General features: G+C 43.3%; 1 protein-coding gene across 1 annotated transcript; it reads right to left on the bottom strand.

Annotated features, from left to right (window-relative positions):
* Window positions 1-1,615: 1,615 nt before the first annotated feature.
* On the bottom strand, window positions 1,616-13,308 carry nfatc4 (nuclear factor of activated T cells 4). The gene is made up of 13 exons (XM_079284273.1): window positions 12,686-13,308; window positions 9,049-9,194; window positions 7,849-8,364; window positions 7,578-7,753; window positions 7,000-7,162; window positions 6,603-6,703; window positions 5,888-5,989; window positions 5,524-5,711; window positions 4,960-5,100; window positions 4,302-4,357; window positions 3,874-4,000; window positions 2,856-3,566; window positions 1,616-1,996 (listed from the first exon to the last, which is right to left on the bottom strand). Exons 1-13 carry the CDS (start codon window positions 12,867-12,869, stop codon window positions 1,926-1,928), a joined length of 2,682 nt encoding a protein of 893 aa, XP_079140399.1. The 5' UTR covers window positions 12,870-13,308; the 3' UTR covers window positions 1,616-1,925.
* Between the last annotated feature and the right edge of the window lie 1,987 nt (window positions 13,309-15,295).

Here is a 15,295-nt window from a genome sequence, read left to right as displayed (position 1 = left end):
AAGTTCCTATTAACACAAGAAGTTATGATGGAAGAAATATTTTGGCATCTTTGGAAACACTGCTAAATGAAAATTAAATATTTGAGTGGGTCATTCAGCAGCTTTGAAGGTCAGGGTGACCGTATTCATAGTCTGGGAAAATATGCTCCACAGATAATGTACTGTAATGATAAATAAAGTTGATGTGTTTCTAAACATTACATCAAGGGACCATGAAATAAAGAATCTTCCACATGCTGGTTGCTACAGAATGTATGAGACTTACATTAAATCTTGAAACAAGCGCGGTCAGCAAACTTCACGGTGCTCAAAGTTTTAGGGAAATTAATTATTTCCAAGTATTTCTAAGGAAGGGAATTGTATCGTTAGAGCAGTGTGTCTAAATAAAGGAAAAGTTTGTATTTTTGAAAGTTTTATACCAAATGTCCGTGCAAACATTTGGTCCCTAAAGATGACTAATAAACAAATAGATGATTTTCAGCATTATTTTTTTCTTCCCTTCTATTATCTGCTGCCAGATTCACCTCTCATAAACTTTCATCGTGTAACTACCTTTCCTGAGCTGCAGCCAGAGAGGAAAAGAAGGCAGCTGGAAAAGCGAATGTCATGATTAAATTACGGCTTCAGATTCCAACAAGTTCTTCTTAAAAGATGTTCAAAGCTCTGCACCGACTATATCTATCCCTTACCAATAAGGCTTTTTCGGTCTGAAGCTCCCAACATGCCCATTTATGGCTGCACTGAACCATTTAGACCCATAAAACTGTCAAGAAAACATATAATGCTACTTTAGGGTCTTTTTTGTTAGGGTGGTGTATTTTTACTGCCTTTGCTGTTTTGCAATAATTAAACACTTGTTGTCTGTCTTTCTTGTAGCCACGCTCCTTTTAGTGGAGAAAGTACACATAGCAGAAAATAAGACCTGTGAAGCTTTACAGCAGAATGAGTGATTTCTCAAACAGTCGCTGATTTATGGACTGTTGTGGCGTTCCCGGTCCCGAGTCCCCCCAGGTGTCACTGTTCTTCAAGACAAACCTGCTCGGCTTCGAGAGGATCTAACAAACTATTTCTCATACAAACCTTTCAAACAGCTCTGACAGTCACAGATTGGTCACATCATGCTTTCATGAGGCCAAACTCCCTTTTGTCTCAACACTTTACCTTCTCACCGAGCACAGGCTCAACATCTATTCAGATACCTTGAGTCATTGTCTTAAGTTGATTTCTCAGTTAAGTCTTTGCCACGTTTAGTCATTTTCTCTTCTCCTAAGTCATTTAATTAAGCTACTACTCCTAAATCTGGCATTGCAGAAAAAGAAAATCAGAGATAATTACCGCCATTTGCCACAGGAGCCTAAATCCTGTCGGCATTATTCAGAAGAGTTCCACCACGTCCAGGAACTGAGCAGAGAAATGTGTTATTACTGCAGGATGGATTAAGTTTCTGCTGGTGCAATCTCAACATAAAGACACTTCAAGGAAAAATAAACAATTTAATCTCTTGAAAAAAACAACATATTTAAATCGTTAGGTGGGATCGTAGAGAATATGACATCTTCCAAAATATGTTGTTGAGCCATTTCGTTTTCCATAGTGACTTAGCCTTTTTCCTTCAGTCCCTTTATTCTAGATTCAACCTGTATGAGTATTCATTTTGTTTGTTTTTTTGCAAGAAAAACACACGAGACACAACAAACCTAAGTGCTTTCTTGTATAATTTATATTGAAAACATGTTAAAAACATTAGTTTCCCTTTATAAAACCACATAACAGAGTTACCTGTGGTCATTTTTTACAACAGTCTCCTGGTAACCGCTCTGGCCAATATCACAAGAAACTGGAGCGATGGATCTTAATATCAAAGTGCATAATAGATTTAAAACGATGCTGATGATATGGAACAGGGGTAACGAGCTGCTCTGAGCTCAGTTTGGCTGGTTGTCCATCTGTGAGGCTGACTGGAAAGACTGGATGTCCTCCCCGATATACTCCGTCACTGTGGAAGGAAAAGAGAAAATGACTCCATCCTTTTATCCACCTCATAAACCAACATGCCATTGGTGCAGCTTGTTCAGCTTACTTATGGAATCAAAGGTAATCAACGCATATGACCTGTAAACAATCTTATAGTCTTTTATTTGGAAAGCAGCAAGAAAGGAATGCATCATTTCAATAACTTGTCACGTCCTGAACAAATCCGTCGGCTATGTTGATTTTCACGGCAGCTCAATAGTGCACATATCAAATGAAAACCAAAGATAAAATGCTACTTTGGCCTCAAAAGTAACTATGTTTGATTGTCACTGATAGAAGAACAAGTAACAGTTATCATTACTTTAAGAAACATTCAAATTGACATTAAGTCAGCCAAATGTCTTCCCTTCTGATGGAGAGTGTAAACCCAAATCACAGTTTATCTCTCTGTTTGTTTGAACTTTAACCCCAGTGTTTTTCAGTATGCAGTTAATCGGTAACTGACAAAGTACTGACTACCAGGACAGGTACGATATGGAGGGCATCTCCAACCAAAGCACGAATGAATGGAAATCTTATTTAAGTTTCAACAAAAAAATAAACGATGCATAAATGATAGTTTTAAATGTATATCTATGGTGACATCACAGACACAGAAATCTGTTGCTGTCTTATTAAACTAATAAACAGCTGTGCACAAAGTCCTTTATTTAATCTCTTTATGTTACAACACATTCATCCTCCCACTCATCCATACATAAATGATACATAGTAACATTTCTTTATGGTCTCTGTATGTCCTTTACAAGTCTGTAATGCAGCCTCGTTCATCCTCTCGACATCTGTACTCATTAAGATAAAGACAAATTTGTGCAACTCACCTTCTTCAAATGTGATGTGGTGCATAGAAGAGCTGGTAAACTCCAGGGGACACTCCTGGATCTTGGCATCCCTATCTCCCCCATGTCCCATCCCGAGCACCCTTCCCTGGGGGTCCCAGCCCTCGTAGTGGGAGTAGGGTGCCGAGTACATGTCCTGATATGGGCTGGGGTTGGAGGGAGGTGAGGGACACGCATCCTGAGGATAAGCAGAGTACTGGGGGTAAGGGGAGGTGGGGATGGGAGGCAGAGGGGAGGTCGAGATGGGACTGCCGGCAGGAAACGGGCTGAGAGAGGAGGAGTGGGAGGGAGAGGGCGAGGAGGAAAGGTAGGGTGAGTCCAGCCACGGGGAAGGGGAGGGGGAGGGAGGCTGCGGGCCGCGGGGGTATAAGGGGGGAAGGAGCTCGGTGAAGCCCAGCTCCAGGTTCTCGAAGCTGGGGTGACGCTCGGACAGAGCCGCCCTGGGCTCCTCCACCACAGCGTCTGGTTTGGAGCAGTACTCCTCGTGGTAACCCATAGTGGGGATGGGAGGGGAGTAGGTGGTGGGGTAGGGGGGCAGGTGGAAGCCCAGGCCTCGTTCGTCAGCCATGGGGTCGCCTCTCACGGGAAAGCCCCCGTCCATCCTGGGTTGACCCCCCACAGGACACACAGTCCCCCCATCCAGAGGCAGCACAGAGGGCCGGGACAGCAGCGGGTCCTCCTCTTTGAACATAACTGTGAGCAGAAGCAAAAACTGTTGAAGTAATGGGTGGAAATAATGTTTTAACATTTTTTACTCATTGTTCTTCTTTGAATGTTGTCTGATATTTTTGTATATTGTGACTTTTTACGGGAGTTTAATCTGTTAATTCTCTCAGAAATAAAGGTAGCGCCACATTTCTTTTAATTTTAAATTTTGTATGATGTTTTTTAACTATTTATTCTTATCATTTATATTAATGGATAGGTCTAATAAATATTTGGAAATACTAACACAAACGGAGGAGAAACAGAGGTGAATAAGGTGTGATTGGACACTCACTGGGGAGATACTTGAAGCAGTGAGTGCTGCTCCTTTTCCTCTTCCCGTTGGAGACGTAAAGACTAACCGACATCGGCCGACTGACGGACAGGTCGCTGTAGGCGGGGACTCTCACGCACAACAAACACTTTAAAGAAAGATCCAGGATTTACTTTATTGACCCACATTGTTGGAATAATGGATTGGGCTTCTACCGATATGTATATGCTGCATCCATAAAACATATTAATAGAAGGGTAAAACAGCTGCAGGACACAAGACACATATCCAAAGACATAACAAAAAAAACCTCCTCATTTATCTGATATGCCAAAGAGGTGTGGACACGGACTATTACAGCTGCTTTAGTTGTATCTCAATAGAATGAAAGTTCATGTTGTTGCAGAGACTTGTTCAGAATAGGACTGAGATCACAGATGCAAAATTACCTCATTGCTGTTGTCACGGTCAACATGAGCCTCCTCCTCCCACTGCAGTTTACCATCTAATAGATGAGAACATGAAGTAGAATTAAGTGTAACCCAGATACACACACAAACACATGAACACACAGACGGTTGAATGAGTGTAACTTGCTCTGACTGTGTCGCAGGTAACGTTAAAGCTTTAGTGAAACAGGTTGGTTCGGCTCATGAAGCAGTCTCCACGGAAAAAAACTGACTGAGATCTTTACTTCACCTGAGAATCCAGAAAGACTGGAGCCAGACATGCAAAAGAAGCTGCTTGTTTTGAAACAGAAAGAAAAATATGTAAGAGTCCAGAACACTGTATTGAGCTGTATTGATCTACACTGGATTTGGGGTGCACTGTTGAAAACTGAATGCAACAAGCTGAATTGTTATTTCCTTAAATATTACTGAAATAAATTCAAACGAATTTTCAGTCTCAGTGATCAGATCTGAATTGTATCACTGTTTTGTTTTTTCAGGCAGTGAACAACAACAATTTTTTGGTAACTTTATCATTTTGTCCTCATCGCAATTCTATATTTTTACTGGCTTCATTTCGGTCAGCAACTCATCAAGATGTTAGAGGCAAAAGATCTGAAACATTAGAGAGGATGATGTCTCCTCTGTGGACCTTTACCTGTCCCTCGCTCCATGAAAAGGACCCTGGAGATTGGCAGGAAGTTAGAGCCGCTTAGCAGAAGCTCCTCCCCTCCCTCCACAGAGCAGGAGGTGAGGCTGACGGACTCGATGACGGGCAGCTCCTGAGCCGAGCGCTGGGCTGAGGCAGGGAGAGTCCGGCAAATTAAACCACTGAATGTGCTCCCAATTTAAAGCTACTGCAAGGAACTTTCATTCTGTGTTGATTCTGGCGGTCCCTGTGGACAAAAGTGGAAGTGTTTCCGAGCACCAGAGTCCTTTTAGAAAACCTGTTATTCTACTGCAGCAGGGGTCCTGATGGCACCGACGATAAGCATTTAGAATAACTAAATAGAAATAGACAATATTCTCGCTGATGGTCTCGTTTACTTATGTAGGTCCCATAGAGGCATACGTATTATATTGAAACTGTTCCATAACCAGTTTAAAGCTCCTTATAGTAACTTTAAAGTCAGTATGTCTTAAAAAAATAAATGTTCTTACATTATGTGGCTTTAACAAACTAATTCGGTAAGTATTAAGTAAAGGTGTATTCTCTACTCACAGCATTCGATGGCCAAGGAGGCAACCTGCAGAGCCAGGACTCGACCAGCCGGGCCGACAGGGGGCGCTAGAGGCATGTGGGTACGAAACACCAAACGGACACGTGTGTTCTTCCTCCCAACGTCTGTTTCTCCTTTCCTCAGCTCAATGTCCGAGTTCCTCAGCTTCAGAATGCCAGCACAGTCGATGCTGCGACACGATTTGTAAAATTTGTTGTTTTTTTGTTCGTCACACTCTTCAACATTGGTCCATTAAAACAATACAAATGATAAGTCTGCTTCTCAAGTATAAACTGTAGACTTAAACATAGTCTTGAAACTGAAGTACAAGGCTGAAAAACATGCACCAGTCTCTTTTGTACTCACAGTGCAGTCATGTTGTTCTCAGGGCTGAGGGGGATGTCCAGCAGTTTGGTCCCCGCCTGGACGCTCTCATGACTGGCAGTACCCACCATCTTCCCTGTCACCCTGAGAGAAAAGAAACAAGTCGATGAATCAAACAGCCCTCCTGTGATAGACTGGTTCCCTGTCCAAGAAGTACGCTGCCTCGAACTAATTTCATTTATTGGCAGTTAAAAGGTGGATAGGAAACAGTAGCAGAGAGAGGGCCATGTGAAATGGTGCCCGGCTGGAACTGAACTGGCAACATTGTGGTTATTTGTCACGTGAAATTTTTCAGCAACCAAGGCTCTACTTAGAAACAAATAACATTGTGGTAAGGAAAATGTCCAGATTACTAAAACACACTGGAATAGAGACAAATAGTATGCTGTTAACATCCAAAAAATACGTCATCGATGGAAAAGAACTGTGTGCAGCATAAACTAGGACATTAAGAAGCTGTCTTTGCTGTGGTTTTACATCTTCTACGTTAATCTGATGTTCTCCTCCAGAGCACGTTACATTGAGAACAACTGTTGCCAACAAATTCCTGGACCAACACTAGAAGCAGCTGGTGGTAAGTTACGCAATTTTCAAAGCCACAGTGGTCAGATGATGAATATACAGAACACTGTGTCCCTTGAATATCAATGTATGCTTGGCAATAGGTTTGATTTTAAATAGAAGTACAGTTCAGTACCTGTGTATCTGATAGAAAGGATGCGGCCTGATTGATCGGTCGTCAGCTGTTCCAACGAAAACTTGAAGGGAGAGCGGCTTCCTCTCTGTGTATCCACACAGCTGTACAGAGACACATGGCGTGAGGGGTGAAATCAAACTGTGACGAGGCCAACAGCAGTGAGCCACAACATGAGTCCTGAGACTTTGTTCCGGTGTTTTGAAAATACAACATTCAAACTAAAGTCCTACTTCAGCTTCGATAGAAATTACATTTAACATAAGTCAATCAGAGCTGTTAAATCATTTGCAACTACATTGTGAATATTTGTTTGTTCAGCATTTCTAAGCAAGACATTGGTTCCGACAAATCACTGTCACTGTCAGCAGCTTCCTGAATCTGCGGGTTTGGGTTTCACCTTGACGATAGGATGTCCTGTTGGTGTTGCCTTGACAGCTCCTCTGCTCCCCTCTGTCTCGTAGTGGGCTCTGTGGTGTGGACGGGGGTGCACCTCAATACGCAGCTCGTACTGGTCAAACTGGGACGGCAGCGGCCAGTCGAGCGGCGGCAGGGCATTAGACCTACAGGTGGATTGGATGGACAGCAACGCTGAGCAGGGAGCAGACTAGCCAATGACTAGTTTTGCAGACCAAGTGATGAGATGTTCATTTATAATTTACACATGTAAGCATGACGTGCAATGGACTTTAGGGATTTAGTCAATTGAATGAATAAATGCTTAATAATACTGTAAGTATTCAAATGTACAAGCTATTCCCTTTTGCAAGAACAGATACAACCACAGTGACGTGCTGCAGGCATATCACCTGCTGCATTGTGAGCTGATGTTGAAGATTTTTTCATGCAATGTTTTTCTTTTTCTCTTTGCATGCTATTTTTATATTTGGGAAACTATTATCATGTCATGAATGTTGATCTTCAAACTAGGTTTTTATTGAATGGATATTCTCAGATATGTAGGTTGTGTATCTTTGCCTGAACAGAGGGCTGTGGGCGCTGGCTCGAGTCCGGCCCCAGGCGAGAGCAGGAGGCACGGAGAGGTAGTCCATGCCCAGCGAAGGGGGCTCTCTCCTGGTCTGCTGGGTCTCTGGCAGTGGGCAGGGGGAGCTATGGCCTGGAGCCTGCTCCTGATCCACCTCCCTGGATGACAACTGGAAAACAAAAAGTTTTTTTATTTATTTGAATCATCCCTCACGTTGAGAGACGAACACTTTTGAGAGACATGAAACCAAGCCAACGTCTTCACCTGTTCCAATGACGTCTTCCTGGTTTTCTGTGGGATGCTGAGCTCACAGCTGCTGGGCGGAGCTTGCGACTGAGGGGTGGAGTCTCTACCCTCGAGGATACATCCCTGCAGTTCTTCTGAGTAACTACCCCTCCGTGAAGTACAAGGGGAGACCAGGGGGGAGTTTCTACGTTTTTTACCCCCGGGAGAAGTCGGCCTCGAGGACGGCGAGAGCCCGAAATTGATTGTGGCCTCGTTCAGCTCCTCCTCCTCCACCAGCAGGGAGTCACAGCTGGAGGCGGGGCTGAGCCAGCCGCGGGAGGAAGGGCTGGAGCCGGGGCTGGGACTCGGGCTGAGGGAGCCGGGGCATCTGTCGCGGTAGGTGAAGGGGTCCAGCAGGGGGAGGTAGAGGCGCTCTCGGTCCCACCCACCCCCACCCCCCATGTCCCAGTAACTGGAAATGGTTGCTAGGTCGTCTTCAGGGGAGATGGTGGTTATCTGGATGCTTGGACACTCGACCACATAAGACTCTGAAACCTGGAGGGAAGATGAGAGCGAGGAAAAGATACCTTTAATTTGTGACACTCACTTGAGAAAATTACAAATATCTAATAATCAGGTTAGTTATCAGTCAAAATGCCAAATATTGTATTTTTACAGTATATGTACTTTTTTTCCAAACCTAAATTAAGGAATTAAACAGAATCCAAAAGTAGTTGATTGAAGATGAAAAACATAATTAGTTGCAGAGCTAATTAGTTGCAGAGCTACTGCAGTGTTTGGATTAACAACTGTTTGGATTGGCTGTCTGGAAGGTAAGAAATCCACCTAAAAACCCTTGAATATGATTTAGTACTAATATACCTTACTTTAAGGTTTTGCATCATAGCACAGTTCTCCCAGCTTCACAAGCAACTCTCTCAAAATGTTTAAACTCTGACTAAACCTTCAAAGACATCTAAGTTGACTTAGCGTAGTTATAAATGAAGCTAATTATAATTGTTAGTGCTGATCATTCCATCATTGCTCAGTAGCTGGAATAACTTTAAATCAGTGGCAAAGTTTGTCATTGTGTGGAGAAAGTCAACATGTCACTGGGCCCCATGGCTAAGCTCAGTTATAAAACATGCAATGGTTGCAGAATGGTCCATAAACTAAGGCTTTCAAGTACAAACCCCCTCTCATTAAGAACAAGCAGGACTTGGAAACAGGTTGTCTCACCTGTACAGAGCGTGCCGGCAGGCTCTCATAGGTCCCACTGAACTCTCTGGCAGGGGCCCTCCGTGGAGGCGGGGAATGCATCCCGGCCCGCTGATTGGCCGACGGTGGCGAGCTGGGGATGCCGATTGAGTGGTGGTTATCTGTAACTGATGGGAAGAATAATCAGACTGAGTGTGTAAAAACATGGCAAACACGGGCACCACATTACAATTTAGAAAATGAAGTGGCAAACATCACAAGTTCAGAGCACAGCTTGAAAACACTTCAGAGCACTCACAGCATGCTCTCGTTGGCAACTGGGGGGAAAAAAGTTGGTCTTACTCGGTAAAACAATGTCGATTAGGAAATGCTGCCAATGAAGAGTTTACAGTGAGTTCATTATCATAATATACACTTTTACTTTCTTTTCTTTTGTTCTATAACACACGTCCTTTATCGTGACATGTTGTAGGTTTTGGGGTCATGCGACCTCCCATTAATCTTTTTTCATAACCGCAAAATGACAGCTCACGAAACGTGCTGTTCTTTTACATCTGGCATGAGAAAGACTCATTAGATGTCAATCAAAATACTGGGAACACATTTTGTGGCAAGAAGAGATTCATTTTTGGTTTTATCATCAACATGCCTTCATCATTCATGACACATCAACTCTCCTATACTGATCGATGCCATATGGAAAACGCATGCAACTGGAACTTTTGCTCAAGGAGTGCACGCTCAATGTCTCAAGTTCAACATTTGTGTCACTTTTAATGTAAAGGAGTAGCTTGACTTTTGGCAGAATATAAGTGTTAATTTTCCTCCTGAGTGCTAGATGAAAAGATTGATACCACTCTCATATCTGTAGGGTAAATATGAGCCAGAGCCAATCAATCTGAATCAATCTCTCAGCAAGAAAGCAAACAAATATTTCCCAAAATGTTCCTTTGAATACATTTATGTTGAATTACATGAATACTAACTTTGTTTAAATTGTTATTATTTACTTTTTACATTGTTATTTGCTAAAAGTGCCAATATACTGTACATCACAGTAATAAAAATAACTGCATGACAGAGTCGAATCTGGTTTTAAATTACTGTCATATGGAAACAATTTAATAAACACCTTTTTAAAATCGACTTTGAGTGTTAAGAACTATGATAATACATACTTTCCATTTATTGTAACTAAAAGGCTGAAGTGGGAATTGTAACCAAACATTTGGCTGATTGATCCAAATGTCACACCACTAAGAACAAACCCAACTCTTCTGCTCATCTTGACTGATGATTTGGGGATTTTCCCCATCTCCGTTTTAAACAATTTCAACAATCATTCGAATGGGGATAGAACCCCTTAAGACCACAGTCCTCACCACAACATTTCCTCAACGTGGTGTGGTCGGCCTCCAAAACGAAGCCAAACAGTAGTTACTCTGTAATGAGCGAGGCTCCAACTGGTCATTGTTGCGCTGCAGTGGCGACGGGCCCTACAGGCAAATTTTGGGCAACGCTGACACACAACAGCAACTGCCAACAAATTAAGACTCTGGGTGAAAAATCTCTTCAAATGTTTCCTGGCAACATAAATATTTCCAAGTGGTTAAAGCTGTAGTGCTGAGGCAACTTCTCTTTTCACGTGAAACAATGATTCAGATGTTTTTGTGCAGACCAGCAGAGAAGTTCACGAGCCACGAAAATGTACCGAACACTTATTGAACACAACAAAGCTAATCTCAAGCAATATTTTATTTTGTGTCCTGAGGTGAACCTTTCACAAAAACTGAAACAAGAACCCCACAAGGGGTCGCAAGATGATTAACAGGACAACAAAGCAAAAACGATATATTTTTGCTGCACTGGACACAAACGTTAACGGTAGTTTTTCAGGCTTTTCTTGCTTTTTTCTTCTAAAACAATGGATAATTTTGCCTCTTCAGGAATCTAATAATCAGGAAACAATAATTCACTGTGCTCAGACCAGCAGAAGAGTTGCTCACTGCCCAATGTACCTTACAGTTATTGTACACTATCAGTTGTTCCCTTCCTTTTGGAAAGCCTCATCTTAAAGGTGCAGTGTTCAGGATTTGGGCAACATAGTGGTGAGTTTGCAGATTGCAACCAACAGAAACTGCTCCTGTGTGCCAAGCGTATAGGAGAATTTGACCCTGTCTAGAGCCATTGTTTGGTTTGTCCATTCTGGGCTACTGTAGAAACATGGTGTCCATCTCCGTCAAGGGGACCAGCTCCTTATGTAGATACAAACGCATATTGTAAGGTAAAAAAAAGACAACAGTTCTCGGTTTCAGGTGATTATACACTTGAGAAAAAATTCTCATTATTATATTCCTTTTCTTTACGATAGATGCCCCTCTCATGCTACGTATTTTCCTTCAAGTCTAACATTTCTGCTTTCAGACTTCTCTCTAATGGTTGCTTTTTTTTGAGAATTACTGAATAATTTTAAGAAGGCCTTGGACAGTCCTCAATTATTGGACATGACATAACACGACCACATTAATTCAATACAGTTTTTTCATCAATGTTGTTATAAAAGTGTAATTTACCTTCATAAAGTCATCTCGTACTGCCGACTGAGTTTTAAACACCACACCAATCTGTGGCCGCATGGTAATATAAAACTGATTCCAACGAGTTCCTTGAAGTACAGATCTCAAATGTGGGGGAAAGTAGAGCACTTGTATTGGATTGGTACTCTTTATCCACAGACATTCTGATTTGAGGTATCAGAAAAGAAAATAGGTGGATCGGTAAAGCCATACATTTGACCTCTTTAGGCATCTAAAACTCTTTCAAAAAATGTTTTTGACATGTCGAACCGTGACCAGAGGTGGCAAGTCCACATTGCTTTGTTGTATACCACTGGTTTGCATCAACAGATATGGAGAGCTGAGGACATACATCTTAATACCAGAGGTGCTGCTGAGTCAGGAGAAATGACAAAACTCTGCAGTGATGTTCCGAAAAGTTCAAACTTATCACCTATAGTGAAGAATTGCTCTCTTCTTTCTCCTGCATTTCACTTTCATGCCTTCGGTGTGGAAATACAACTGTATGCCAGTGTGGGTGGGAAACAAATAAGACAGTGGATGTGAGGATACAAGGTGTGTTCGTGCGTGTTTGTCTGTGCGTGTGTGGAGTGAAAAAATGGGGGAGATGGAGGTTGAGTGAAAGAGGGAGGGAGGTGTGTAGTTGGTGCCTGTTCAGTACACAGAGGTTGAGGTTCCTTCCCAGATGGCAGCTGTTAACTCTACTCACACGCACAGCTGATTAGAAACACATTGAGTCTGGGGCTGCACGCACGCATGCACAAACACACAAACACACACACACGCGCAAATGCACTCACAAAAGGAATACAGCCGGATATGCACACAACACACAAAACAAACACACAACAACAATATACTCATGCTCACATGCTTACAGATAGAGGCACGCACACACGTGCACTTTCAAACACACACTGAGTGCAGTCAGGCATGCAGATGAAGGCCCTCATTTCAGCACATGCAACGTACACACACACACACACACACACACACAAGTTCCCATGCATTATAAGCCACACTGTCAGGCAGCTCAGACCTCCTCTATCTACACATTCAATCATCCAAGAAATGACTCTAACCCAGGCTGGTGCTGCTGGAGGACTCCAGGTGCAGCAGCGCGCACTCACTCTCCTCCCCGGGAACGGAGCTCTCCGGCTCGGCTATGCGCGCCGGGGATGGCCCCTGGCTTTGCGGGTCCTCCTCAAACACCAACTTGAACTCAAACTCTCCCTCCTCCCAGCCCGAGCCCGGCGCGGCCCCCATCGCCCTCCGGCAGCAAGGACAGGATACAGACAGAGTGGTCTCTCTGCGTCGGATAGAGCGACTTTAACGTCCTTGGTGCGCCTCGAAAAAAGAGTTTCCCGGAGATATTCCAAACACTTTTTCTCTTTCTCCTATGTGCGTGCCATTGCGCAAATATCCATCCTCACGAAAGGTTTTGATGTAACTTCAGGAACTTTTCCAAGCGGTTTCCACACGATGAGGACTGCTTCTTGTTCGAGTATTTGCCACTACGTTTTTCAGCCTGGATGCCTTGCGGTCCAAATCAGATCTTTGCTTTGGATATCTCACAATCTTTTCCGGAACACATCTCCCATATAGACCGGGGTCTTGCATTCTAGCTCCATCGCCATCCCAGTGGCTTCTTCTTCCTCCGTTCAAGACGGAGAGAAAAAAAAGTTTATCAAATATTTTTGTCGTCCTTTACCCTTAATTGCCTTTGGGTGGGTTTCCCAGCTCCAGTCGGTCCGTTACTCATTCCCCATAGGACCTTGTGCCTGTCAGTCATGAATCCCCCCTGCCCAACCTCCAGCCTCCCTCCTCTCCCCCCTCCTCACTCACTCTGGAGGTTTCTCTTTTACTCAAACTCACTTCACATTTACTGAATACACCAACACGTATTTTAAACCTGCCAAATGTGGCTTGTCTTTACAACTTACATCTTATTTACCATCATCCAAACATCATCCCCCCCACACTTCAATTCAGTTGATCTCCATAGCATCCTCAACATCAATAACGTTTTCACACATATAACCCAAAAACAATATGATTATTATTCCAATCATGAGCAGGACTCATGGCAGCTCACTAACCTGCTATTGTAGGCCGGCTGCATGACCACCAGGGCTGTGATGTTAACTGTCAGTTAGTGAACACAGAGGGCCTATTTCCTGTGGCGATGAACATGACAGCCCCCCTTTTTTTGGCTGTCACTCTTCCCTCTCCTCCCCCTTTCCTCTCCTTTTTTTCTTTTACCCCACTCCTCCTTCCTCTCTTCTCCCCACCAACTCCTCCTCACCCCTCCTCTTGAGTCTCCCCTCCCTCTCCACCAAAGATCTGTTTCTCATTATCCTCTGTAGTCTGCTCTCTGTCTGAGTCAGGAGACGAAAAACTTAAATAAACACTCTCTCTCTGTCTCTCTCCGCCTCAGTCCAGCTCTATATTCCTCCTTCCTCCGCCCCTCCTCCCCTCCTCTCTGTCCTCCTTTCTCCTCCTCCTCCTCATCTGATTTCTCACAATCATTATGTATGTTATACTGGCGTGTAACTGGGGGCTTGCTTAGCCTCTCCCTGTCAGCCTCTTGGGGTTGTGTGGGCTGGCCTTGGATCCTGATCTCAAGATGTTGCAGACTGTTTGGAGAGAGGAAAAAGTGCTACGAGCAAGGTTGACGCAATTATTTTTGGAGCCAAAGGCAGAATCGGTTAACTCATGCCCCAGCCAAATCCCTATGGGGCACTTTTGGGCACGACAACAATGTTAGGAAGTGTACATTTCCAAAACACCGGAAGTAAAAATGAATCTAATGGGAGTTCAACAATTTAGTCTTAAGGAGCCTTTCATTTTGCTAGTAGTTCTGGCTGATTATCCGACAGTATGTCACAGTTAGCATGGACATTAGATCCTCACCAGATGGAAACCTCAAGCTCTGTAAAGTGAAGCCAATACTGAACTTGCATTCTTTCCAATGTCCATCAGGGGACGACTCCTCGGGTTGCAAAAATCAGGTTGCGTAGAAGTCTATGAGAAAATGACTCTACTTCTCTCTTGATGTATCAGCAAATATTGTAAACATGAGTTCATGGTCTCAATCTCTAGTTTCAAGTCTTCTTCAATACAGCATGATGTTCATTTAGTAAATGATGGTCCATTTAGAGCCAATTAGACCATAAAGCAGGGTATGCTTTAGGGGCGGGGCTACCTTGTATCACAGGTCGCTTCCACGGCGTTGTCCGGTCTGGGAGGTGTTTTCATCTTACAACTTTAATGTTTATATGTACAACATGTGCAATATCAGTGTAGCATGTATGCTATTTTCAGGTTTAGCTGCCTTTGAATTGATCCAAATCTCCATTATCTACACAGTCGTCATGAATACAACATCACTAATTGGCTCAATCGCGAACACCTGTGTGCCTGAAGCCATTTCATGGAGATAAAACAGGGAAACACCTCTCAAACAAATCATCAAAACTCCCATAACCGTAGCTCCTATTGCTCCGATATTAGTAATTGAGAGGAAGGATGACTTGAGAAACAGATCTTGTAAAAATTGTGTCTGTCGTGTAAAAAATGTGGCTTAACTGGCGATCTAGAAATGGAGTACCGTGTTCTGTGGAAGATGTTTTCGAAGCAAAATTTAACATTGGTCTCTATGGAGCAGAAAGTTGGTTTTCCTCTCAATTAAC

This window comes from Melanostigma gelatinosum (genome assembly GCF_949748355.1).
Source record: "Melanostigma gelatinosum genome assembly, chromosome: 15".
NCBI classification, from domain to species: Eukaryota; Metazoa; Chordata; class Actinopteri; order Perciformes; family Zoarcidae; genus Melanostigma; species Melanostigma gelatinosum.
This window is presented reverse-complemented; position numbering and strand designations above follow the sequence as displayed.